This window comes from Bos javanicus, chromosome 10, assembly GCF_032452875.1.
Source record: "Bos javanicus breed banteng chromosome 10, ARS-OSU_banteng_1.0, whole genome shotgun sequence".
NCBI lineage: Eukaryota > Metazoa > Chordata > Mammalia > Artiodactyla > Bovidae > Bos > Bos javanicus.
This window is the reverse complement of record NC_083877.1, coordinates 22,131,570-22,156,328: the sequence shown is the minus strand read 5'-3', so window position 1 is coordinate 22,156,328 and position 24,759 is coordinate 22,131,570. Positions and strand designations below refer to the sequence as shown.

Below are 24,759 nucleotides of genomic sequence, written 5' to 3'. Positions count from 1 at the left end.
TGTGATTTCTTTGGTCCCTGTGGTTTTTGCTGGGCCTTGAATCACTGTGTGACCACCACTGCAGGGACCAAGCTAACCTTTGGAGAAGGAACCAGGCTGATAGTCAAGCTGAGTGAGTACCGGTACCTGAGCCAAAATTCTATTTCCAACATTGAAGCAGGAACCTAGTCATCAATTTTAGATTGAGTGTGTTATGCGGGCCCACATAAATCTGTCTCAAACTTGCCTTAAAATTGTGTAGTGTTGCTCTTATGCATAAGCATATAGGGATGCACAAATTCAGTGTGGAGAAAAATAGCACTATATTGATATTTTCTAGGATCTGTCTTCTTAAGAAAAGGAAAATAGTTAAGGCCCTTTCCTTATTTCTTCACATCTTTGTCCCACAACGTAGAAGAAAAAGGAAAGCAATGATTCTCTCAGTTCAGAGTGGTTAAAGGATTCGAACATGCTCACAATAGCAGGGCCAGCACCTACATGTTCTAAGGTGCAATATATTGCTGTCTGTACCAGGCTGCACCCCCTATAACCATCACTCTGATTTATCTCCTCTGGCCCTCATTTTTCCCAATTAATGCAACTGAAATATTTGTAACTCATCTCCTGGCTCACAGAAAGCATGTGAGGATTAAAAGGACATTACTCTGAAAAAGTTGAGCTGGAGGTTTATTTAGAGAGGTCCTGTTTTGTTTTGTTTTTTTCTAAGGGAGGAAATGGATATTGTTTTTGTTGTTGATGATATTGCCTTTTTCATTAGGGAAGAGAAAAAGGAAGGAAGAGATCCTTGAAAGCCATGGTGATATGATCAATACATGAACATGTACAAAAAATCATTAAGGCATTCAGTGAAGTGAGTGAAGTCGCTCAGTCGTGTCTGACTCTTTGTGACCCCATGGACAGTAGCCTACCAGGCTCCGGGTCCATGGGATTTTCCAGGCAAGAATACTGGAGTGGGTTGCCATTTCCTTCTCCAGGGGATCTTCCCAACCCAGGGATTGAACCCGGGTCTCCTGCATTGCAGGCAGATTCTTTACCAACTGAGCCACTAGGTATTCAACTCGGGGCCAAAAGACAGTGGATCTGGCTCAGTCACTCACCAGCCACGTGCCCATGGGAAGCCTTGTAAGCCTCAGTTCATCTACAACATGGAGATTATGATTCTAGCTCTGCCTAGCTCAAAGGATTTTGTAAGAATCAAGAGAGATAATGTATGTGAAATCTCTTTGAAAAGTATGGGCAGTCAGATGATTCATGAATTTTTTGAGAGTCAGATTTTATGAAAAATTCCATTTGAGGATAAACTTGGAAATCAAAAAGCTTCATGGATCTTGGCTATGGCAGAGAAAGGGTTGAACGCGAATATAAGGTGAACCTTTCCAGCCCTGAGAAACCAGAACATGAGAATTGGGAACTGAGACTGTCCCTGGAGACCATCAAGACCTGAGATCACTTGGGAGAGAAATGAGTGAGGTTGTGAGCGTGTAGGAAATGGTTTCGGAGGTTTCCTACCATGCTGAAGAATGTATGACTTTAAGACTTTTCTTGAGTTTACCTAAATATGTGTTTAGTGTTGGACTGGGTGTCAACCAAGTGAGGGATCCTGGGAGAATTCCTGTGCTTGTAAATGAAGCTCACTTTGGTTTTTGTGGTGAAATAGATCACTGTGGGGTTTTCAAGTGGCCAGAAGTTGGTTTTTGGAAGTGGGACCATGTTAAAGGTGAATCTTAGTAAGTATTGAATTTTGAAATCTATTAGTTACTGAGACATGTAACAGACTTTTTTGTAAATCTAAGGGGACTGCCAAATGTTTCCAGTTTATTCAGATTTAGTGGAGAACAGAGTTCTTCCCACGTCCTCTCCATCCTAAGTGTAAAAGCTCATTTTGTTAGGTAATGGTTTGCATTGTTGGACAGTTTAATAGAGAACCAGAATGGCAGAAGTCTCCCCATCTCAGTGGTCAGCTCCATCAGAGAAGTCATCTGAGAAACACTCTGAGAGGCTAATATCTTCTCTTCCAGCGGTCCTCCTCTTACAACCTTAATGCACTCAACAACCATTGCCACAGTTCCCAATTCCTGTAATGTCCCAAAGTCACTTTGGAAGAACCTCAGTCTCATATTATCTTTCCTAAGCAGGAATGAGGTATGAGGTGGAACTGTATCTAGTATTTCAAGAGAGAGAAGGCATGATCTAGGCATCCATGGCCATCCTTGACACTGTGTGATTTGGAACCAGGCTTTGGTCTTTCAGGCCCTCAAATTGCTGATCTATAAATGGAGGTGACGATTCATTCTTCCAAGCTTGGATCTCATCATCACCTTCTCAGAGAGACCTTTCCTGCCTAATCCATCCAACAAGCCACCAAACACAGACAGTGCCTGGCTCTCCATCCCATTATCCAGCCTGATCTGTTCCTGCACTTCATCACCTGACATTGTATTATCTATGGATTGGTTTCTGTGTGCCTCCTTCTAGACTGTAAGTGCCATGGGGACAGGGACAGTGTCCCAGCGGCTTTCAGCTGTATCCTAGCACCTAGCACTGGGCCTCACACATGGAGATGTTGTGTGAAGTTTGTTAAGTGAGCACAGGACCCACCACATCTACCTTCCTTCTCACAAAGCAACAAAGCTTTACTGTTGCATTCCCAAACCCTGGGAGCTCACTGAATTCCTTGCCGAAGGCAAGGACAGAATACAAGTGTCCCTTGTCAGGTGAGTGAGCAGGTACTCAAGGTATTTGCAGGACCTTGTTTCACTGTGCCTACCAGAGAGGAAATGCATTGGTCTTTGGGAAAGGAACCACAGTATCAGTGCATCCCAGTAAGTACCTGGTTATTATTGATCATAACACCTGAACTTATCCTGCAGACTTAATCTGCAGGGGACTAAACGTTTCATTCTTTTTTCTAAATGTGTCCTGTGTTTCTGTGTATCTTCTTTTTAAATATTTATTTATATGACTGTTCCAGGTCTTAGTAGTGGTATGGAAACTCTTAGTTGCAGCATGTGGGATCTAGTTGCCTGACCGGGGATCACAGCACCCTACCTTGGGAGTGGAGAGCCTTAGCCACTGGACCACCAGGGAAGTCCCTATCTCCTTATTTTTTAACTCAAGGAGTACTGGGGTTTGATGATGAAAGGCACTAAGACAAAATGAAAAACATGTGTACTATCCCCCATGTCTAATACTCCAACCATACCTACTACATGCTCACAAATGTTTTTTTAAAATAAACTAAAGTGAGTGATAAAAGAAAGATAGATTACCTACAGGGATGGGAGCAATTCACTAAGCACTGGTAAAGGGAGCTTGTGTACAGGGGTTGATGCCTAAGTAAACATGGGGACCAGAGCTGATATTCTTTGGCAGGTAAAACAATATGACTTGGTGAAATTTTGCAAATCTTTCTGAAGGAAATACGTCAGAGTTGTCTAGAGACTATCACTTGGACTCTTCTCAGGCTTTCCCCTCCATCAGTTCTATTGTGCTCTGAAAAAGAAGCTTTCAGAGGCTTAACTCCATGGCTTAGTCTTTATTTCAATAATAAAAAGGGAGGAAATCCCAGCCAGAGTTCCCAGGAAGGAGGACAGATACACGCTAATCACACTAATCTATTATCAAGGTAGCTCAGGAATTATTGTCAGACAGCACGGTGCTGTGATTTATAACACATTCATCTTTGCGAGTGGGACAAGATTATCAGTAAAACCCAGTAAGTAGACAATATGTCACTAAAGTAGGAGGCTTAATGTGGCCGTTGAACTTACTGCAGTATTTGTAGGGCCTGAGCGTCAAGAAATGAATGGTTTATGTGGACTAACATTCATTCTGATGTAGAAAGAAATGTTAAAGTAATGGCACGGAGGCTAGAAAGATCTAACTGTGGAGCAAAAATAGTCATGTCGATGAACCAAAAGCAACAGACTGAAACAGTTCAGTCCAAGAGTAGATCATAAAGAAAAAGGCAAAGTTTGGCTAAACACTGCTAGTCCTTCTAAACCTGGCTAGATCAGTGCATCTGAGCCACAATTTCTTCACCTGTAAAATAAAAATATGTCATCTCACCTCAAAAGTTTTTTTAAAAATAAAATAAGTTAATGGATATGAAACTACTTTTATAAACTAGCAAATGCTATGTACATGTAAAATATTATGATTGTTTTCAGAAAAAGAAAAGGCTAGGATGGCTAGTATAATTCTCCATAGAGAATATGTAGGTTCTTAGTAAAAGAGCTATTTTCATGTTGATCTGTAGCCATAGACATTGGTGAAAACCGCTTTCTCTTCTACTGAAGTAGAAGAGACACTTAAACATCACCCACATGAGAATAGCAGAAAGGAAGCCATTCTGTATAGGCCTGCATTGTAGCGTGAATCCTAGGGGTGACCGAAAGGTTGCCTTTGGAACTGGAACGACACTTCAAGTCACCCCAAGTAAGTCTAAATTCCTAAGCATTTCTCCTTCCTTGTGTTGTCATCTCATAGATTGTAACATTTGGAGCGCATGATGGGGATGTAATAAGCCTTTTCTGGCCATTTTTTGAAAGATTTAAATAAAGCTATTTAGAAAGATCCCTCATCCAACCCTTAATGTTCTAATAGTTTTGTCTCATCCAAGTTGTGTTCTTTCTTAATAGAATAGAAAGCCAAGACATTGCCCATGAGGCCAACTGAAACAGTAAATTCGCAGAGAATAAGAACCAAAGAGAAGGCAAGTGATTTTTTTTTAAATTATATCTGAACCAGAATGGATGCCCTTTAATCAGAGGCATGCCTGACTTTGGAGACAGAACAGAACTCAAGTAGGTAACCAAGGTGCCACGGGGCCACTAAGTCTGCAAGATAAGGAGGTAGGATCAGTAAGTTGTCACTCTGTGATCTGGATGTTATTCCCTGAAGTTTCAGATTGATTGAAGTTAAAATTGGGAGAGACACTATGGCAGGAATTTAAAGTTTGATAAGTGTAATGAAGACAAAAGAGCTAGATACATCTGCTGGATAAACAGAGTTGAAAATCACAAGTTGGATGGTGATAGACCCAGGGCTGTGAGTAGATCAAGGCTTCATTTTAAGTGTTGCACAATAAATGCTCATAATTGAGTCGAATGGCCTGTGTTATGCAGAATGTAAAAAGAAAGTTAAGACGAAGGGGCTGTATCTCTCAGTCTTGGGTATAAGATGTGTGGGCTTGCAGGGGTTTTTGACTGACTAAGAAACACTGTGGGAAGGATGGAGGCTATACATGGACCTTCGGAAGTGGGACTAGACTGCTGGTCAGGCCTGGTGAGTAGAGTATCAGAGGAACAGCAGGAAGGTTGATGAACATGTTTTCATGTCTCAGGAAATGACGGCATGATAGAGGATGAGCTGGAGTTTGGGGGTCACTGATACTAGTGTTTTAACATCTGGTTCTGGCAAGAGGATTAACTGCAACACATTTGCAGTCTCATTCTCTTAGAAACAAAAAGGAGAGTCCTTCTCCCATAGCTCCTCCTAACATGTATCTGTCCTGCCCTAAAAAGTCTCACGCTTCCAGGGTATTTGTATATCAGGACTGGTTCCACGTGCTCAGCCCATCATCTGTTCTTCCTTGGTAAAGTAAGGATAGTAGTATCAGAGTTCATGGCATAGTTATGGCCCGAATAAGGCAAGGTTATACAGAGGTTGTTAACCCACTTGGCACATAATAGATTCTAGTGCAGGTCTTCTTTCCCTTCCTAAGTAGGTCAGAGGTTGGAGGGCCCAACACCACCGGCTATTTTTGTATGGGGGTTTGCTACAGTGTGAATTCAGGATACAACACACTTACTTTTGGAAAGGGCACTCTGCTTCTTGTCTTTCCAGGTAAATGTTGACCTAATCCCACTCCTCTTTTCTCGTTCTCTGGTTTAAGGCTTCTACACGTAATTACTGTGTTCTACCCTTGTGACATCATCCTTGTTTTATCAGTTGACCTATGATTTTAAGGTTGAGCCCTCATGGAAGACTTTGAAAAAGGAAAGTAACCAACAGAAGAGTTGGATTAGTAGAATTAGTTGAATTAGTAGAACTAATTCACTAGATCAGGATGGAATAGAGACTAATACCCTAGGTGATTAAGACAAACCTGGGTTTCCCTAGAAATAGCTTGGCTTCTTGCTTGAAGACAAGCCTGTGGTGTCTCCCCTGGTATCCCTTCCTTTCCTCTTCCCTCAGGATCCCGTATCTAGCCATGGAATACTGGACAGTCTGTGACACATACAGCTACAGAATTCTTTCATTAGTGAGATCTGCCTATTAAAACTGAAAGATTCTTAAGAGCAGAGGCTCCTGTTATATACCATGAAGTATCTAATACGGTCCTTTTACAAAGTAAGTGCTTGAAAAGTGCTTGTTTAATTGAAATCGAATACCCAGAGAGATCAAGTTTCCAGGCCACAGAGAAGAAGAGAATACAGTAAGTGACACAGTACATATCAGTATGTGGTAGAGAGGGGAAAATACTAGATTGAGAGTCAAGCAACTCATGTTTTGGTCTCTGCTACCAGCTAGCAGTGAAACCTGGAGCAGATCTCTTGCCTCTGGGCCTCAGTTTTCTCATCCAAAAATGGGAGAGTAGGTCTGCATGGCCTCTCTGGCCCCTTGGCACCAGCAGCCCGTGAATTTATTCTTCTTGGGCTGCAGGGAGTTTTTTTCTCATATGAGTAAGTCAAATAGCTATATTAAGTCTAAAACATTTTCTAACTCATCAGGTAAATCAAGAAAAGGGGTGACGTGACAGAGGGAGTTTATTGTGAGGCATCAAACACTGTGGGAATTGGGGAGGAGGAAACAAACTCATCTTTGGGAAAGGCACCCACCTACAAGTGAAGCTGAGTAAGTGTGCAATTCCATGGGAAATGCAAAATGTATTCCAATGACAGTGACTGGAAGTTTGTCAAGGAGATTTTGTCATTTGTGTCTTATTTATAATTAACCACAATCTAGTGTTGAAGTAAGAATTGTGGCACTCAGATAAATTAGTGAAAATATTCAAACATTGTATGAGCATCCTTTCCTTATGGTGAAATTTAGCAAACTATTAAAACTTTTCCCAAGATGTGAGGCTGACAAACCTGGGTTTCTCCAGAAATAGCTTGGCTTCCTGCTTAAAGACTAGCCTGTTTTCGAGAACAGCCTGGTGTCTAGCCTGTCCTAGGCCCTGCTATAGGGCTCCATTTGTATAGAGTTGGCCCAGTCATGGGGTACCATTTTGTACAGAGTTATGTCAAAGTGTGAACACGGGTTATCAGAAACTCACATTTGGAACTGGCACCCAACTTTTAATCAACCCAAGTAAGTCAGATCTCCAGAAACGTGTGACCCCACTTCCAGTGTTGGGTTTACATGTATCTATGTAGCGTTTGCTCTGGTCAAAATATAATATGATGGTGATGATAATAATATCATTATTTTGTCATGTCATTATTATTAGCACTACTGTTTTGTTATTATTAATCATAACAATGCTGCTAACTTTGAATTTACTTTTCTGCCACGTTATTCATCTTACCCTTTAAGGAGAATCAGTGTGAAGGTAACAGGAGGAAAATGGACAGGACAAAAAGCTCTGTCCAGTATTAGAGTTTTTAGCACTAAAATTGAGCTAAATGCCAGAAAGAGGAAAAAAGATAAAAAGCAGGAATTGCATGGCCATAATCTAATAGAATTTTTCTACCTCCACTGCCATTGACTCTGAGACTCACCATAGGAGGCTATTCAAGGTCACTTTACCTATGCCCCAGGGCTTCCCTGGTGGCTCAGAGGTTAAAGCATCTGCCTCCAATGCGGGAGACCTGGGTTCCATCCCTGGGTTGGGAAGATACCCTGGAGAAGGCAATGGCACCCCACTCCAGTACTCTTGCCTGGAGAATCCCATGGACGGAGGAGCCTGGTGGGCTACAGTCCACGGGGTCGCAAAGTCGGACACAACTGAGCGACTTCACTTTCACTTTCACTTTACCTTATGCCCCAGCTCATTTCAGAGGCTATGTCCCTTTGCACTAAACATTATTCAAGAAGAGTCAGTGAAGTGCAGAGAAAGGAACCCAGGGTTTCTAGTTTCAGTCTAGAGTTCTAGATTTGATTGCACCCCAATGACTGTGTCATTGCCCCTCTGTGTGCCTCAGACTCCTCCAGTGTGAGATGAGAGGGTTGAAGCACTCAAAATCTATGGTTCTAGGATCTTACTCCGATAGCACCCTAGAGTTTATATCACTACAATCCAAGGATATTGACTCTTATGGCTATTTAACAAATTCTCTAACACTAAAAAAAGCCTTATTGATTAATAATTTAACAACATAGAAATCATAACCACCATCTCAGTTTCTATGATGGGTAGATATCATGTTAGGCGCATGACATATAGTATTGTGTATCTTCAAACAACTCTACGATCAAGGAACAATATTCCTATTTTACAGAAGAGAAAACTGAAATTCAGAGAAAGAAGTATTGCCCAAGATCCCAGGGTTAGTGAGTAGAAGGGTCTACATTCAAACCAGGATCTGCCTGCCTGATCTCAAAGACTTACTCTTTCTACTACTTTATGTCACAGACCCTGTGCCGGTGCTTACTTAGAAATGAGAGAGGATGCCAATCAGAATTACTAAGGAAATATATGAAATTTATCTTTTCTATTCTTAGATACTGCCATGACTGAGAGATAGAGCCTTGAGCAATCTTGACTTGGGTGCTGCAAATCTAAAGGATTCTCTGCCCTTTTTAATGAGAAATAAGTAGTACAGGGGGGCTGCTGAGAGCATTTACCCCAGTGGAGACAGCAGAGAGAAGAGCCGGCAGCAGCCACTTCCTCAACACGGACTGTCCTTTCCTCTCAGTACCTGTTGTATTTTCCCCAGGCAGACGGCCCCCAGGGTAACCCATCTACAAGTGCCTCACTCATTTGTGAATTATAGAAATATGCAATGGTGAGGGCACTTTGGGCACTGCTGGATCATAGAACTTTAGCTCTGAAAGGGAAATTTTTTTTTTTCTATAAGGAAATTAAGATCCAGAGAAGTTCACTGAACTGTCCATTATCATAAATTCAGTGAGAACTAGGGCTGGGACTGAAACGTGGGGATCTTGGTCTCTGGGCCATATTCCATGACTACTGTTTGGTGAACTAACACTTCTGACAGGAAAGATGTATGAGATCGTTCAAGAGCAGGAAAAAAACTGGGTTTTACTGAGAGACTATAAAAAAAAAAAAAAAAGCTCCTTGCTTAAGAGTCTGGGCTTCTACTTCAGGGGGCACGGGTCTGATCCCTGGTCGGGGAAGTTCCACTTGGCCAAAAAAGGAAAAAACAAAAAAGTGCTCCTTACTTTGAATACCTTCCCCAAAATAAGGCTCCCTGAGCCAAATCCCCAGCTGTGGCATAAAAACGGAAGAAGGAAGTGGTCCATTTTGTCACAGCACAAATCACTGTGGGATATACTGGAGGCTTCAAATTTGTTTTTGGGACAGGAACAAAGCTATTTATTGAAACAAGTAAGTTCCATGAAATAACCTGATTTTTATTATAGTTGAAAGATATGGATATCTGTTTTCATTGACTTTTTCCCCAGAGTTTTGTCCGCTATTTAAATAAGATAGGTTGGCAATGGTAAAGTTGCATTATATATATCCACGAGCATTATTCATGTAGAAATATGTAGTGAACCTTAGTAAGTGTGGATGGACATAGCTACCCTACGTCCTGTCTAGAACTAAAACTCTGTAATTATATGAATGACTTTTTAAACCTGAATATTCACGCATTTTTTAATATAATCTACTGTATACAGAGCAGGATTTTCTATTGAGTTGTGACTTATTTCTTGTCATCTTCCAATGTTCTTAGAAATGAAGGTTAAACAGTAAAATTATACACCTCTTCCCACTTTGATGACCACACACACTTAATAACTAACTTGTGTGTGATTGAGGAATCCCAGGCTATGGCCCAGCTACAGGGCTCCATGTGTATAGACTTGGCCCAGTCATGGGGTGCCATTTTGTATAGAGTTATGTCAGAGTGTGAGCACAGGTTATCAGAAATTCGTATTTGGAACTGGCACCCAACTTTTGATCAACCCAAGTAAGTCAGATCTCTATAAATGTGTAACCTCACTTCAAATATTGGGTTTACATGTATCTATGTAGCATTTGCTCTGGTCTAAACATAATATGATGATGATGACAATAATGATTGTCATCTCATTATTATTATTACCACTACTGTTTTGTTATTATTAATCATAACAATGCTGCTAACTTTGAATTTACTTTTCTGCCACGTTATTCATTTTACCCTTTAAGGAGAATCAGTGTGAAGGTAAAACAGGAGAAAAACATCTGTTTCCTTTGGAATCAAGTACTTGTTCATTCCATTGCCCCCTCTCTACTGAGGGTCCATATTAACCTCATAGTATTTTGGTTTCTATGCTGCCTCCCGATTACCTCTCTGAGAAATGTTTCCTTAGCTTTTCCCTGCCTAAGCACTTAGATTTTACAGCTCATATTTACCCAGAGTATATTTAGCTTTTAACCTCTCCCTAAACTGGCCTTCTTGTCCCAATAATTATGCACAGTAAAACTCAGTTCACCTCAGTAGGTGATGACTGAGTATCATCAACAAGCCAGGGGCCATATGTGATTTAAAAAGAAACAAACCAAGAAAAGAAGAAGTGTAAGATGTGGTTCTTGCTCTCGAGAACTTCCAGTCTTGTCAGAAAAACAATACACCCATCTATTAAAAGTCTATTAACAATTTATATGTGGGTGCGCCAAGCAGCATGCTGCGTGCGGTCATGCACGGGACCTGGGGCCCTACTGGCTGGAAACAGGACAGTGGATAGTCCACATTCCCTGGCAGAGAGCAAGCAGGATTCCACCCCTGCATTTCTGGAAAAGGACCTAAGACTGTTATCTGCTGAGATGCTTGACTTTCTTGACAACCCTTGACAGAAAGCAGCCTGACTGAGGTGAGGATAGCAACAGTAGAAGCAGGAATGAGTCAGGCATTAGAAACCAGGAGTCTTGCTCAGCCCCAAGGAGGATGCGGTGACTCTGAGTCTCACCGAAGCATGTTTTTAGCGTGTGCCCCAGCACAGCTTAATGAAAATGTTCTTGCTCCCACTCTTTCTGGCAAAGTGAAACATTGCAAACATTTTCGCAAATGTCCCCAAGACGATGGTGCCTTCCTCTCAGGAGGGGCAGCTGAGGTGGGAAATGCCCGCTGCTGCCAGTACCTTCAGAAACATGCACACCCACCCGGCCAAGGTAGGAGACAAGTTTTTCACCAAGTGTTGTCAAGGCTCTGCTTCCCCCCTACCCTGTGCAGGAGAAGTAGCCAGAGGCTGTTTGTTGATGGCTGTGATGAGGAAAATGGAGGTGCTGGGTAGCAGTGGGGCTGAAGCTGCTACAGCCATTAGGGAATCTCTCTCCAGCTGTCAGATCACCCATCCCAGGAAAAAGGTTAGGGTCAGCCCTCCCAGGTTCCCAGCATTTAGAGCTCCTGGGAAGTATGTGTGTCCTCTATGAGAGGGTGGGCAAAGCCAAGACGTTTTTGTAATGCACTTACCCAGAGTGTGATTATGGGAACAGAGTCACTTTTGGAAATGGGACTCGAGTGCTGGTCACACCAAGTAAGTGAGCTGGGATCCTTCTGGGCACATGACCCTCTCCCCCACCCATCAATGTTCCTACCCCATAGGTGCTGGACAACTTATGTTCATGGGAGTAGGAAGGGCATGTCCTCCACCGATGCCACACCTAACATTCTTAGAAGGTCACTTCTAAGAACCTTTGTGTCTAACCTTTATGTGCCCCTTGTTGCTTTCTCTCAGCATCTCCACTGACAATATAATATGAAATCTCCTTTGCCTCCATTCTGGGAGCACTTGTGTTTGACAAAAGAGTAACAGAGTCAGACTCTGCTGTGGCCCCAGGCAAGCAGGCAGCGCTGGTGGTGCTGCTGCTACAAGGGAGCTGCTGCCTTGCTTCTCCACTGACAGGAGCATGTGCATTCTCCTGAGTAAAGGAAGTGTGGGGCTCTTCCAGTCCCATCACCGCCTCTAGGTTCAGGGGCCCTGGACAACTGTGGGAGATTCCTGCAATAGGAAAGTCATGTGAGATGGGTTTTAGCAAGGGCTTTCCTTGCTGTGTGTATCAAGACTAAACTATGGATTTATATTTGGAACAGGGACCAAGCTTGTTGTTCACCCACGTGAGTATTATAGAAACAGTCAAGGGATATTCTGTAGACAGAGGACACATGATGGAAGGATACTGCAATAATGAGGGAGTCTGTGATTGGTCTGCTCCATCGTTAGAGAGCCCATTGTTGCCTGGGAGTAACCTACCATTGTGTCAGGTCTAATGAAATGATTGAGGTTGTGCTGGACAAGGGTTTTGCATGGTGGGTGCAGAGGACAAATCCCTGAGGGTTGAGAAAAAAGGCTTCACTCTTGGTTAGGTTTCTGAAGCAGAACTATCTTCTTGGCAGCCAAGGGGTCCATCTTACCCCTCAATTCTGTGGCTGAGAATCTCTTACCATGTTGTCTTGGATCCATGAGATATCTGTCCCAGGCAAGAGCATCCCAGTCAGGGTGCTGAGGCACCCTGCAGTGTTGGAAAGGGCGATGGAACAGGGACAGGTCTCTTCTGGCTGCAAAAAGCCTCATCCCTCCCTCAGTGGAAATCATTGCTGGGAACCATTGGATTATTAGCTACTATTTACGGAATGTCTGACATGTGCCAGTGACTACATCCTCTCCTCCACAGAATTTCTCAATGCTCACACCCATCCTAATGCTAGGTAGCTAGTATTAGGCCCATTTTACAGATAAAGAAACAGAGGCTTGAGCCAAATAACTTGCCCAACCCAACATCATACAGCTAGGAATGACAAGCTAGAATTTAACTCTGATCTATTTGACTCCAGGGCCTTACTGTTAACCATGCCACCACACTGCTACCACTGTCCGTCCTGTATTCTGTGAAGGAAGATCACAGACCTCAAAGGCTACTGGTCTGGTCCCTGGTTTGCCCAACCCAAGCCTTGTTGCCATGGCAACCATGGCAGCCTTGGTCCAGGACTCATCATTTCTGAAGAGATGAGTAGAGTCATTGAACCTGGTTGGCAGAACTCAGGTATGGCAGGGAGAGGAGTAGAAACCTAAGGGGACTGGTTATTGGGCATAAAGTAACACCGAAAGAAATTTATCATCAAAACCTTGAAACAGGCTGTTTAAAAGCTCTGTTCCCAAGAGTGAAGGCTGTAAATATGGGGGAAGGAGGGGGTGAGGGCAGCCACCCTCAGAGAGCAGTATTTGTACTGCATTGTGGCAGGGTGTGAACACAGGCAGCAGAACACTCACTTTTGGGAGTGGAACAAGACTCCGAGTGCATCCAAGTAAGTGCCCAACCTTAGACTCCAGCCAAAAGCACAGAAAGTCCCTGTTCTGCTTTCTTGGGTGTTGAGTCTGCACTTCCCGAACTAATTTCTCATGCTTCTTCATGAGGTTTGAATGTTTTGAAATTTGAATTCCCAGCTGCAAGCTCAACAGTGGTTTATTTTCTAAACGTAGTCATTGCCAGTGGGGCCTGGCCTTTTCATCATTACAGAGGTAGACTCTTTTGCTATTTCTAGATTCCTTTGAGACAAAAGACCTTTATTAGAAAAGAAATTATGACTGATTATGCCAAAAAACTTATTTTTGTTGCCATTTAATTTTCATGAAGGGTGATAAGTTAAATTTCCCAAAGACCATGGGCATGGGATACACTCACAAAGCTCCATGTCTAATCAAGAGATATGGGAAGGACTTAAGGCCTAAATAATGCAATAAAAATATTGAGTTTAGAAAATGGACCTATACAGAACTCAAAAGATAAATGAAACAGTCTTAATAAGAGAAGATAGCAGGATTGCATTTAAAATGAACTAAAATATTGAGAGGGCTTTCATTCAACAAATATTTAGCAAATAACTATTATTGGGTTGACCAAAAGGCTCATTCAATGCAGGAGACATAAGAGACATGAGTTCTATCCTGGGTTAGGAAGATCCCCTGGAGTAGAAAATGGCAACCTGCTCTAGTATTCTTGCTTGGAAAGTCCCATGGACAGAGGAGCCTGGCGGGCTACAGTCCACCGGGTCACAAAAGGGCTGGACACGACTGAGCAACTGAGCACACACAAAAGGCTCCTTCAGGTTTTTCCATAAAGATCTTACAGAAAAGCCTGAACAAACGTTTTGGCCAAGCACCACAGAAGGAAGGAGGGAGGAAGGGAAGGATAGAAGGGAGAGAAGGAAGAAAGGAAAAGGCAGAGTCTCTGTCATCCAGTATCTCCCCATGGATAGACATCCGTACAAACAGACAGTTAAAGACAGTGTCACCACACTGCCGTGGAAGTACATACAAGTTGCTATGGAATCGCAGAAAGGAAGGCATCCTGACCTCCTATCCTAGCTGCTTGGTACTTTCATCCACCCTGCACTGCACTATTAGCTCTGTGAGGGTGAGACCCGCTCTCCTTCATCCTTTCACCGCCACACCCCAGCACCATTCCTGACACATAGGCATCACCAAACAAGTGACTGTTGAAAAACGCCTTTAGCTCGAGAGTTGGGGAAGACCTCAGTGCAGAGGCAGTAACTGCTTAGAACCTATTGGTTTAGATGGCAGCAAGTATTCCCCAACAGAGTTGCTAAATTTCAAAACCAAGAGATGACAGAATCCACCTGAACGTGCATGGGTGGGTGAGAGCCCATTTCTCGAGGGAAAACTTCCTCCGTACTTGTCCGTTCATTTGTGCACTCACCGAAGTCTCTTCCCTGCCCTGGGTCAGATCAGGTTGCCTTTAGAAAGCCTGAAACCCCATCATATTTCTGAAGAACCAGAGTTCAGAGATATAAGAATTGCACCACCCTGCTAGGGAAGTTCACTTTCACTTTTCACTTTCATGCATTGGAGAAGGAAATGGCAACCCACTCCAGTGTTCTTGCCTGGAGAATCCCAGGAACAGGGGAGCCTGGTGGGCTGCCGTCTATGTGGTCGCACAGAGTCGGACACGACTGAAGCGACTTAGCAACAGCAGCAGCAGCAGCTAGGGAAGTAGCACAAGTGGAAAATCCTATGGTAGCAAAAAGGAAACTGGTCTAATGATAAATACTTGAAGTATATGTCTCTATTTGAGACACCACCCAGGACGGAAACTTTTCTCCATGAGGACCAGAATCTCCTTTGAAGCACATAGCTCTAAGGTCTGTAGGAAGGTGTGTGGAAAGAAAGACAACAAATTCACATTTGGGCAAGGCTTTCAAGTTGCCATTGTTCCCAGTAGGTAAACTCTGCAAAGTACTGGGGTGATGTGGTCTTGCATGATGACTTTGTTCATATCTTCCCTCGAGCCATTCCTGACAGCAGCAAGAAAATTTGCTGCATAGCTGACTACTGTTCAGCATTTGCCCGAATAGAATGAAGCTGTTTCATAATGATTAGAAAGAAATAATCAGCATCAATAAGACCCCTAATTGTGTCCGTAGGAGTTGGTAGGAGAACAAACAGACTCAGAACACAAAAGCTTAAGGATAAAATTAGGCTGAAATTTAGGATGAATTTTAAATTCTTTAAACTAGAAAAGGGACTTCCGGGGAATGAATATCTAAACCTGTACATGTTCCACAGAGGTTAATGGATGTTTTAAGAAACGAAACATTCTTGGATCAAATAAGTTTAAGAAGCTCTAAATTTCTTTATTGTAAGATCTCTCAGAGCCTTTAGACTGCTAGTATGTGTTGTCAGGCTTCAGGACTGAAAAAAGAGTATACAGCATTTTCCAAACTTCTTTGAGCTTAGAATCTTTTTTGCATAGAAATTTACGACTAGAGTTCTGTGAAATTCTCACTGAAAAGGACTTGTCTAAACCACTCTCAAACTGGAGATTTTTTGTTGTTGTTGTTCCCATATGAACGTTAATCCTAACCTTAGAACTTTCCAGAGAACTAGATTCTTGGGCCCCATCTGCAACTCACTCCTGATTCTCACAACCTTCACAATTAAGCAGTCCTCCTTGTGCACTTCATGAGGCTATTCCTATGGCAATATTAGTCTGTGTCTGCCCTCAAGGAGTAATGGAACCACTTTCTGATAGGAGAGCTCTCACAGGCCTCCCTTCCATGATTAAGTTGTACTCAAGGTTTTCCATCTATTGCCAGTGCTGTGAATGTTCCCTCAAGATTCATTTCCCAATTAATCTCTGGTTTTTCTCCAGACTCTTTCCGTTTTCTTTCCTCACTTTCACTATGGAATCTAGAATGGGCATCCAGCCTCCAGAAAGAGCCTGACCTGCTGAAGGCTGGCTGGGATAGAAAGGTGTATGAGGTTGTTACACAGAAAGCTCAGGAATTAGGACCCGGACTTCTCTCTTGTGCTAGAGAAAGGGGGATTTTGAAGGAACCTGTAAAACAGACATAGGAGTCATTGCTAACCCTGCCAGGCACTAGAGTTCTTATAAAGCATCCTCCTAGTGGGTGTCTTCTGGTGTCTACAATAAGCTGACCTTTGGAACCGGAACCAGGCTGACTGTACACTCACGTGAGTATGACGGTGTGAATGACCAAGGCAAAGTGACTGACCATTTGTCTGTGAGAAAACCGGCAACGATTTATGGCAAACTTGAGGATATGTGAAACACTCGTTTCCATTTCTACAAACTCTCTGGTAACTTGAAATGCTCCCATTTCTCATGTTAAAGTAGAAGTGCCAAGAGCCAGCTGGGTAAATGAAAACCTGAGCAGAACAATTTACGGAAACATAAAAAGAGTTGCAGATACTTGGTGCTTTCAAGCGAAACGGATCATATCAGCACCAGATAATCTGAGCATTCAGGAAATTAGCTAAATGCTCTTGGGGGAAAGAGATGAGTTAATGGCAAACACAAATTCTCTTTTATTGCAGCAGGTAGCTAAATTCCCTGGATGGACTAACGAGCTTAGTGTGGGCATAGCTGCTCACAGAATCTTCCTCTCTGAGATTGAGTAGAATTTTGAACTGCTCCCAGGGTAAAAATGACCCAGACCCCTATGTGAATGGCAAATACGACAAGGTATGGAGGCAGGATGGTGTAGGGTTCACAGCATAGCTTAGAAGGCTAGCAGACCTTGGGGGGAGTCTGGATTTGTCCTCTCCAGCTAATTAAGTCTTCACTTTCTCAACAGAAAAATAAAAATTACCACATCATAATATGAGATAATGCTCGGCATATAGCAAGTAATCAATAATTGGCAGCTTTTCTAAATAATATTAATAATTATTATCATCATCATCATGAAGGCTTTGTTATTCTAAAGCTTCATTATTGTAAAGGGAAAGAGGAACAATTTCCATGGAAAATAGGAAACATAAGAAAAAAAGCCAGGGTCCCTTCTCAGATGGTGCCCTCAGAGCCTGGTAGATTCCAGCAGGTTAATGTCAGGACGGTTATTGCAAAGACCTTACCCTCAGTGGAGATTCGGCACTGATAAGTTAAACTTCGGAGCAGGGACCAGACTGAGTGTCCATCCAAGTAAGTAATGTGGGGCAAAGGTGGACATTGACAGCTAATTCTTCTTTGTCTGAGATGCCCAGTTGAGCCCAGGTGCTTTCTCCTGTCGAGCCCCAAAAGGTTCTTTCCACTCATCCCAGAACATCCTCTCATCCTGCACTCAATGCTCAGGAAACACCCTTGGGCCAGAACCTGAAAAATCATGAGTCAGATGATGGGCAAGGAGTCCTGGACCTTTCACGAGAGGATCCAAGACACTATTGTCCTGAGCAGGGTGGGTTGTCTACTAAATTCTGTGTTTATGGGAATCAGAACCTCCAATCCAGGGCACTATAGCAGGATGGGGCAGGAAGAAAAGGATAAGAGACAAAGATTCGACACAGAAGAGCAGAAGGTCTAACTCTAAAGAGTGTGATCCTCTGTCCCCTCTGAGAGACCAGTGTTTCTCAATGAAGTAGGAGCCAGGGCCAGTGAGTTTCTGTAATGGTGTCCCCAGCAGTGTGAATACAGGAGGAGCGATCGGTAAACTCACTTTTGGGAAAGGAACCCAAGTGTCCATAATATCTGGTGAGTCATTCCAGGCGGCACCATTTGCAACCTCATGAACTAGTATCACTAACCTTTTCCCTGGAGATCTTGGTATTACTATGGCAAGGCTAACTGTGAGTGTTATAACTGTCTTACAGAGGCCTCTGTGAATGGAAAAGGCAACCCTCTTGATCTTGAAAATCTGTGTCTCTCTAGGTCAATCACATTAAAATTTGACTTTAATCATTCAGCAGATAACTTTAAATGCCTTCTCTGTGGCCATCATTCTACAAAATGTGAGACTGAGTATGAATATCTAAGATAGATGCTTGAACTGTCTCCAAACAGTATAAAAACTAGTCAAAGAGACCAAGATATTGTAAATTTTGCAACCTGAAAACCATTTTTGTATCAACCAGCTGATGATGTTAACAGGCACGGTAGAGATTCAGAGAAATGGGGTTCTGGCTGAAAAGTTGGGCTACATGGAAAAGGTTTTATGAAGTAGAAAGAATTGTTGAGGCTAAAGGATAAATTAAGATCTATTTGGGCAAAGCAAGGAGATGAGGGGACTTCCAGGCATAAGAAACACCAAGACAGAGGGCATGATCTCAGGAATGAACAAGGCATGTGCATTTTGGCCAAGTAAATACTCTGATAATGAAGTTAGATGGAGAGAAAGCCAAAGATGCCTTCAGAGACAATGGAGAAAAGGAATGCTAGAGCCTTCAGGATAGTATAGACCATTAGGCCCAAGGCCAGCCACTGGGAAACAGGGAAACAATTCAGAAATGCAGACCAGAGGTGAAGGTGAGAGAGGCCAGCTCTTCCCATGGACAGTTCATGGCCTAGACCACCCCCCTTTGTTGCTCAGTGGGCTGTAAGAGCCCATCCGTCAGAGGAGGGGAAACCTAAGGCTTTCTGTAATGAAGACAGTGAGAGTGAGATGGAGGTGTTGGCTCCCAGATGCAGTTTGGCAAGGGAACCAGAGTCTCCATCACTCCAGGTATGTCTCTGAAGGTTCACTGCTTCCTGACGCTCACGAGGGCCTCAGTGGGACTCAAACTCAGTCAGTACTGCTCACTCACATTTAGGGTGCCTGGTGCCCAACTTCCAAACACAGATTTGGTGGTATGGGAGCTTTCCATCATTGCTGTGCCCTGGGGATCTTAGAACCTAGAGCCTTGGAACGTGTGCTTCTGTGGCTAATTCTGAATTAAAATGAATGATGAGGATCTAGAAATAGCTGGACTTCCACACTGAAAAGTTGATCCAGTCTTGCTAAGCCTACCTTCTGAGATGTCATCAGTGGTAGGAGGCATTTATCTTACTAAAATGGAACAGGATGTTTTTCTCCCGGGGCTCTGGCAGATGGACCCCTAAAGATCTCCAGATTAATAATGACTCATTCTTTGTTTTCAGACAGAAATGTTGCATTGAGGTACCTGGGGATAAAAGTAAAAGGGGCTTCATTTTTTAAGGACTTCTTCTTTAGTGTTTATTTTTATTGATTTGCTTGACTGAGCTGCGTCTTGGCTGTAGTACACAATATCTTTAGCTGTACCACACTAACTCTCAGTTATGCCATGTGGGGTCTAGCTCCCTGATCAGGGATCGAACCTTGACTCCCAGCACTGGGAGCTCATTCTTAGCCATTGGACCACCACCTAAGTCCCTAAAAGAGGGCTTTAAAAAGCCAAGTTTAGGGATCAATATCCAGGTTTTTTGACCCAAAATCTAATTAATAGGAATTTTCCAAATCTGACGGTCACTAGGCTGCTTATTTATCCCACAATTATTTCTTAAGCACCTAGCATATGGCAAACACTAGGGACACAGCAGTGATCTAGGGACAGGTCCTAGTTATCACAGAGCTTATATTCCAGGGAGCCAGGATGGAGTTTTGTCCACCTGTACTCATACAGGGCATATAAAGGACTTGAGAGAGGAAATTCAAGCGCTCCAAATCGTGGCAACCACCAAATGCTGTGCCACGGAGTATGGGCATTATCCTATAGGCGATAGGAGTCTCTGGAGTATTTTGAACAGAAAGTGACTCGATAAGCTCCACATTATAGACAGCTCATTTGGATGATGAGCTCAAAGAAAAAACTGAAGTGGGGGGAGCAGGAGAGGGTGACTAAGAAGGAAACCAGGGGTAAGGAAGCTGGGCAGAGAAACGACAGCAAAAATGCACATGGGGAAAGCCCAAGGGTATCAACTAGTAAAAACAAGAATTGAGAGAGGCTAAAAATCACCCCAATTCTCTGACTTCACTAACTGCTCTTTCATTTTGATCTCTCACTAGCAAAGTTGAGCAACAGTAAGCCTGCCCTGGTGTCACCCTGCACGGATCTCAGTTGGCTTTAAGTCTCACTCTCAGCCCCCTCAGCCTTTCCTTGCGGTCCATGGCATTGCACCCTCCAGACCAATGCCGTCCAATAGAACTTTCTGTGACAATGGAAATACTCTGTCAACCTGCACTGTCCTACACCGTAGGCATCAGCCACATGTGGCTACTGGGGTCTCAACATGAAGGTTTAATTGCTAACTGAATTTTTAATTTTACTTGATGTTTGTTGTTGTTCAGTCGTATCCGACTCTTTGTGACCCCATGGACTGCAGCGCACCAGGCTTCCCTGTCCTTCTCTATCCCCCAGAGTTTGCTTGATGTTGGTTAGTGTAGCTAAAGACTATCACACTGGACAGCATGGTCTAGACCCTCTCCAGACTGACAGCCACTGGCTCTAGGATCTAAGCGAGAGTTTAACCAGGACTCAAAGTCAGGTGTCTGGCCCCCATAACAAACCCCTTTCTCCCTCTGAGGTCAAACTGTGTCTGGTGGCACTTTAACCTCAGCTTTCTTGTGGCCACATTCTCTCAGCACTTCCACACCCTTCCACATCACCCTCTCTGGTCCCACCCATGACTCCCGCTAACGACTGACACATCCACTGGGGTGTGGTATTAGCTAATGGCTTCCCGTCTCCTCCCTCCCAGCAAAAGAATTCTGCCATAAATCCTTAACCCACAGTGATGTCGTCCTCTCAGGCACATGGAGATTGGAGGGGAGCAGGCAGAATCCTTTGAAGCCAGAGCTTTGGGTGTGGCTCACAGGTGACCATGGACAACCCTACCCATAGGCAGCTCTGCCTTGATTCAGCATCCCAAGGCCATGCCAAGGGCTGATTCCCCTGGTTTCCATCCAGCTGGATATCTGCGTTGCCAAGGCCACCCTGACTGGCTCAGCACATGGGGTGCGTCCTACATCACTGGTCTGCAAGACTTTGCCTGTGTGGTGAGAAAGCTAGGGGAGCAGAGAACCACGGGCCCCGGAAGCTGCCATCCCAGCTCTGCTGTAAACTTGCTGGGTGGCCCCAACGTGTTAATCCTCCTAGTAAACCTCTGCTTCCTCCTCCAAACGCAGGAGGTCTGAAAGAATAAACACTGGGGGTTGCTTTAAAAACACAGAATCCCATGAAAATACTGAGTCTTCTTCTCAGCACTAAAGAAAAGCCTCCCGCAGCTCCTGCTTTCCTGGGGCGGAAGAATAGAAACTGTGTATTACTGGGTAGCGCAGTTATCATGGCAATCTACTGGCAGTATCAAGAGCTGCAATTACTAAAATTATTTCAGTTTATTAAATATAACTTTATATGGAGAAACTCTCATAGCTTCTCAGAAGAGCCTGGTCAGGAAAAAAGATGAGGCAATATCCCCACTTGACAGATGAAATTCCTGAGACTCAAGGAGCTGGTATGAATTGCTCAAAGCCTTGTAGCTAGTAAATGGGAGAGCCAGGGCTTAGACACAAGGGTTCTGATTTAGAGCCTAAAGCTTTTATCAGTGAGAGAAATCTCCTGGTGATGTGGCCCATCTTCCAAGTTCATGCCAGCCTATTACAAACATCACACTCCTGTCAACACCAGCCCAAGATGGGGAGACCACCCTAGACTCTAAGACATGTGGCTTGCTTTGCTGGGTCTCTTTTCTGTGCTTGCTTTGTCCTGCCAGAACTATGTTGTTGCTTCCTAGGCCTTCTGAGCTTTTGCAAAAGTTCCTATTAAGTAGAAAAATGGGCAGCATCCTTAAGTAGCCCGGAATTGCTAGTTTCCTTGAATGGTAGGCAGGGCCTGGCAGAGTGTGTTCACTGAGAGCCTGGTCTCTTGGCCAGGACCCGTAGTTTGTGCCTGTCCCTGAGTCCTGTCCGTTGTGAGCAGAAGGTTTCTAGAATGTTCTTTCCCACCTCAAACCTGAGAATGTGACTTGCCAGCCCCATATAGCCCTATTCTTGCCCATCACTGGCATCTGGACTCAGGCCTTGGTTGAAGGGAGGAGGAAAACAACCATCTCCTAACCTGGGTCCTTTTGGTCCACAGAAGTCAAGGACCCCAACCCCACTGTGTACCAGCTGAGAAGCCCCCAGTCCAGTGACACTTCTGTCTGCCTATTCACCGATTTTGACTCAAATCAAGTCAACATGGAACAAATCATGGGGCCCGAGGGGAGCACGGTGCACAAAACAAACAGCACCGTGCTCAACATGGAGATCCTGGGATCCAAGAGCAACGGGATAGTGACTTGGGGAAACACCAGCGATGCTGGATGCGCAGACACCTTCAACAAGACCATTCCCTTCGCCTCCAGCTTCGGTGAGTGCAGCCTGGGTTCTGCTCTAAGTTGTCTCCTCCATCCAGAGGCTCATTTGTGCCCAGGGCTCAGGTTTGTGACATCTAAAAGCTGCTCTGATTGGTGGTCTCAACCTCATCAACTGTCAGCAAAGACCCCTCCCTTCTCATTCCTGAGCATCAGTGAGCCCCATCCAGGCAGGTCACAGAACGTCCTAGACAAATAGCAGAGGGGGAAGAGGCCTGAGAGCTCGAGGGCCCTGAAGCTCACCCTCTCTGAGTTCCCACCCCCTGTCTCTGCTCAGCCCCTCACTGCTCCTCCAGGCTCCGGTGTGCTTCTCCCAGATCCCTCCTTTTACTCCTCCCTCTTGGCCAAAGGACTTTCCCAGCTCCTAACCTCATTCATTCATTCACTCAGCAGTTGCTGATTGTGCCTGTATAATATGCCCGGTGCTGCCATGGAGGAAGAAATGCATACGATGAGGGGTCTGCTCTGAGCAAGCCCCATTCCAGTTGGGGGAGACCAACCATCAACAAGCAGAAATCTAAAGAACTCCAGATTATCATACTTGCTTTAACTTGGAGTTGGGGAAATAGCCACCCTACGGACAAAAGTCAGAGAAGGGCCCTCTGGGGAAATGCTATCTGAGCTGAGATTTCAAGGCTAAGGAGGTACCAGCCATAAGAAGAGAAAGGACCTTACAGAGTCAGGAGCACAGTGAGAAAGGCAAAGGGCAGGAGGAGATGAGATGGAAGAGATAGGCCGGAGCCAGATCACAGAGCCTTGCCCGTCATGAGCGGGAGACACTCTTTGGTACAGTGAGGAGATATTGGTTGCCTATAAGCAGGCGAATGACACCCAATTTACTTTATAAAAAAAAATCATTCTGGGGACTTCCCCAGTGGCTCAGTGGTAAAGGATCTGCCTGCACTGCCGATGAACCCACTGGCAGGCAGATCCCTGTTCAGGAAGTCCCACATGCCATGGAGCAACTAAGCCCCGTGTGCCACAAATACTGACCCTGTGCTCTAGAGCCCAGGAGCCAAAACTACTGAGCCCATGTGTTGCAACTATTAAAGCCTGTGCACCCTACAGCCCGTGCTCCTCAACAAGAAGCCACCACAGTGAGAAGCTTTGGCACCAAAACTAGAGAGTAGCTCCCGCTCGCTGCAACTAGAGAAAGACTGAGCAGCAAGGAACGTCTGGCACAGCCAAAATAAATAAATAAATAATTTTTTTTTTAACCACCCTGACTAGAGTGGAAAATGGATTGTAGGAGCCGAGAGTGCAAACGGAAAAGAAGCTCCTGCAGCAGAGAGATGATGGGGGCCAGGATGGGGTTGTGGCAGGGGAGTTATTCATTTGATATTTTGTTTTTTATTTCTTTAACTAAGGCATTGGGCCTTAGTTAGGACATTTGAACTCTTGTGGGATCTAGTTCCCCAACCAGGGATAGAACCCAGGCCCCCTGCATTGGGAGCACAGAGTCTTGGTCACTGGACCATCAGGGAAGTCCCTGTGGCAGGGGAGTTAAAAGCTCAACACTATTTGAGATTCAAAGCTAGAACCATGCAGGACTGAAAAGGAAAAGAGGGAATTGAGGAATGTGGCTGGATTTTCTTTCTGAGCAGCTGGGTCAATGGTAATGCCATGTACTGAGTCAGAAAAAACAAGCAAACAGATTTGGGGTTCAGGGGTCAAAACCCTGTGGGACAGACGAAAGCACCTGTACCCCTTACGGCACTTCTCACTGTGTCTGCCTTACTTCCTCTATGAGACTCCAGATTGGAACTCACCCAAGGGTGGGCTCTGATGGCTCCTTGTGTCATGTAACATGCGCTTAGCACAACCAGTATTAAGTAAATGAAATGGTGCCTAGAAGCCAGGGGGCTGGTCTTTCGAGGGTCAGTGGTGGCCTCAACAGGTGGTCCCATGTGGGACAAATTCCTTCCAGATCTCTCCACAAGGAGGCATGGAAAGGCTTCTGGGGTGGGAAGTCAGAATGCTCAGGACTCTAAGAAAAATGTCTTTATTTCTCTTTT

At 44.2% G+C, this 24,759-nt stretch overlaps 1 gene segment (V, D, J or C); it reads left to right on the top strand.

The window, feature by feature from the left end:
* Positions 1 to 24,759, top strand: part of LOC133255871 (T cell receptor alpha chain constant-like) — a 56,886-nt gene that overhangs the window by 29,314 nt on the left and 2,813 nt on the right. Inside the window, 1 exon segment of the C gene segment in view lies at positions 22,468 to 22,740. Within this exon segment, the coding sequence occupies positions 22,468 to 22,740 (273 nt within the window).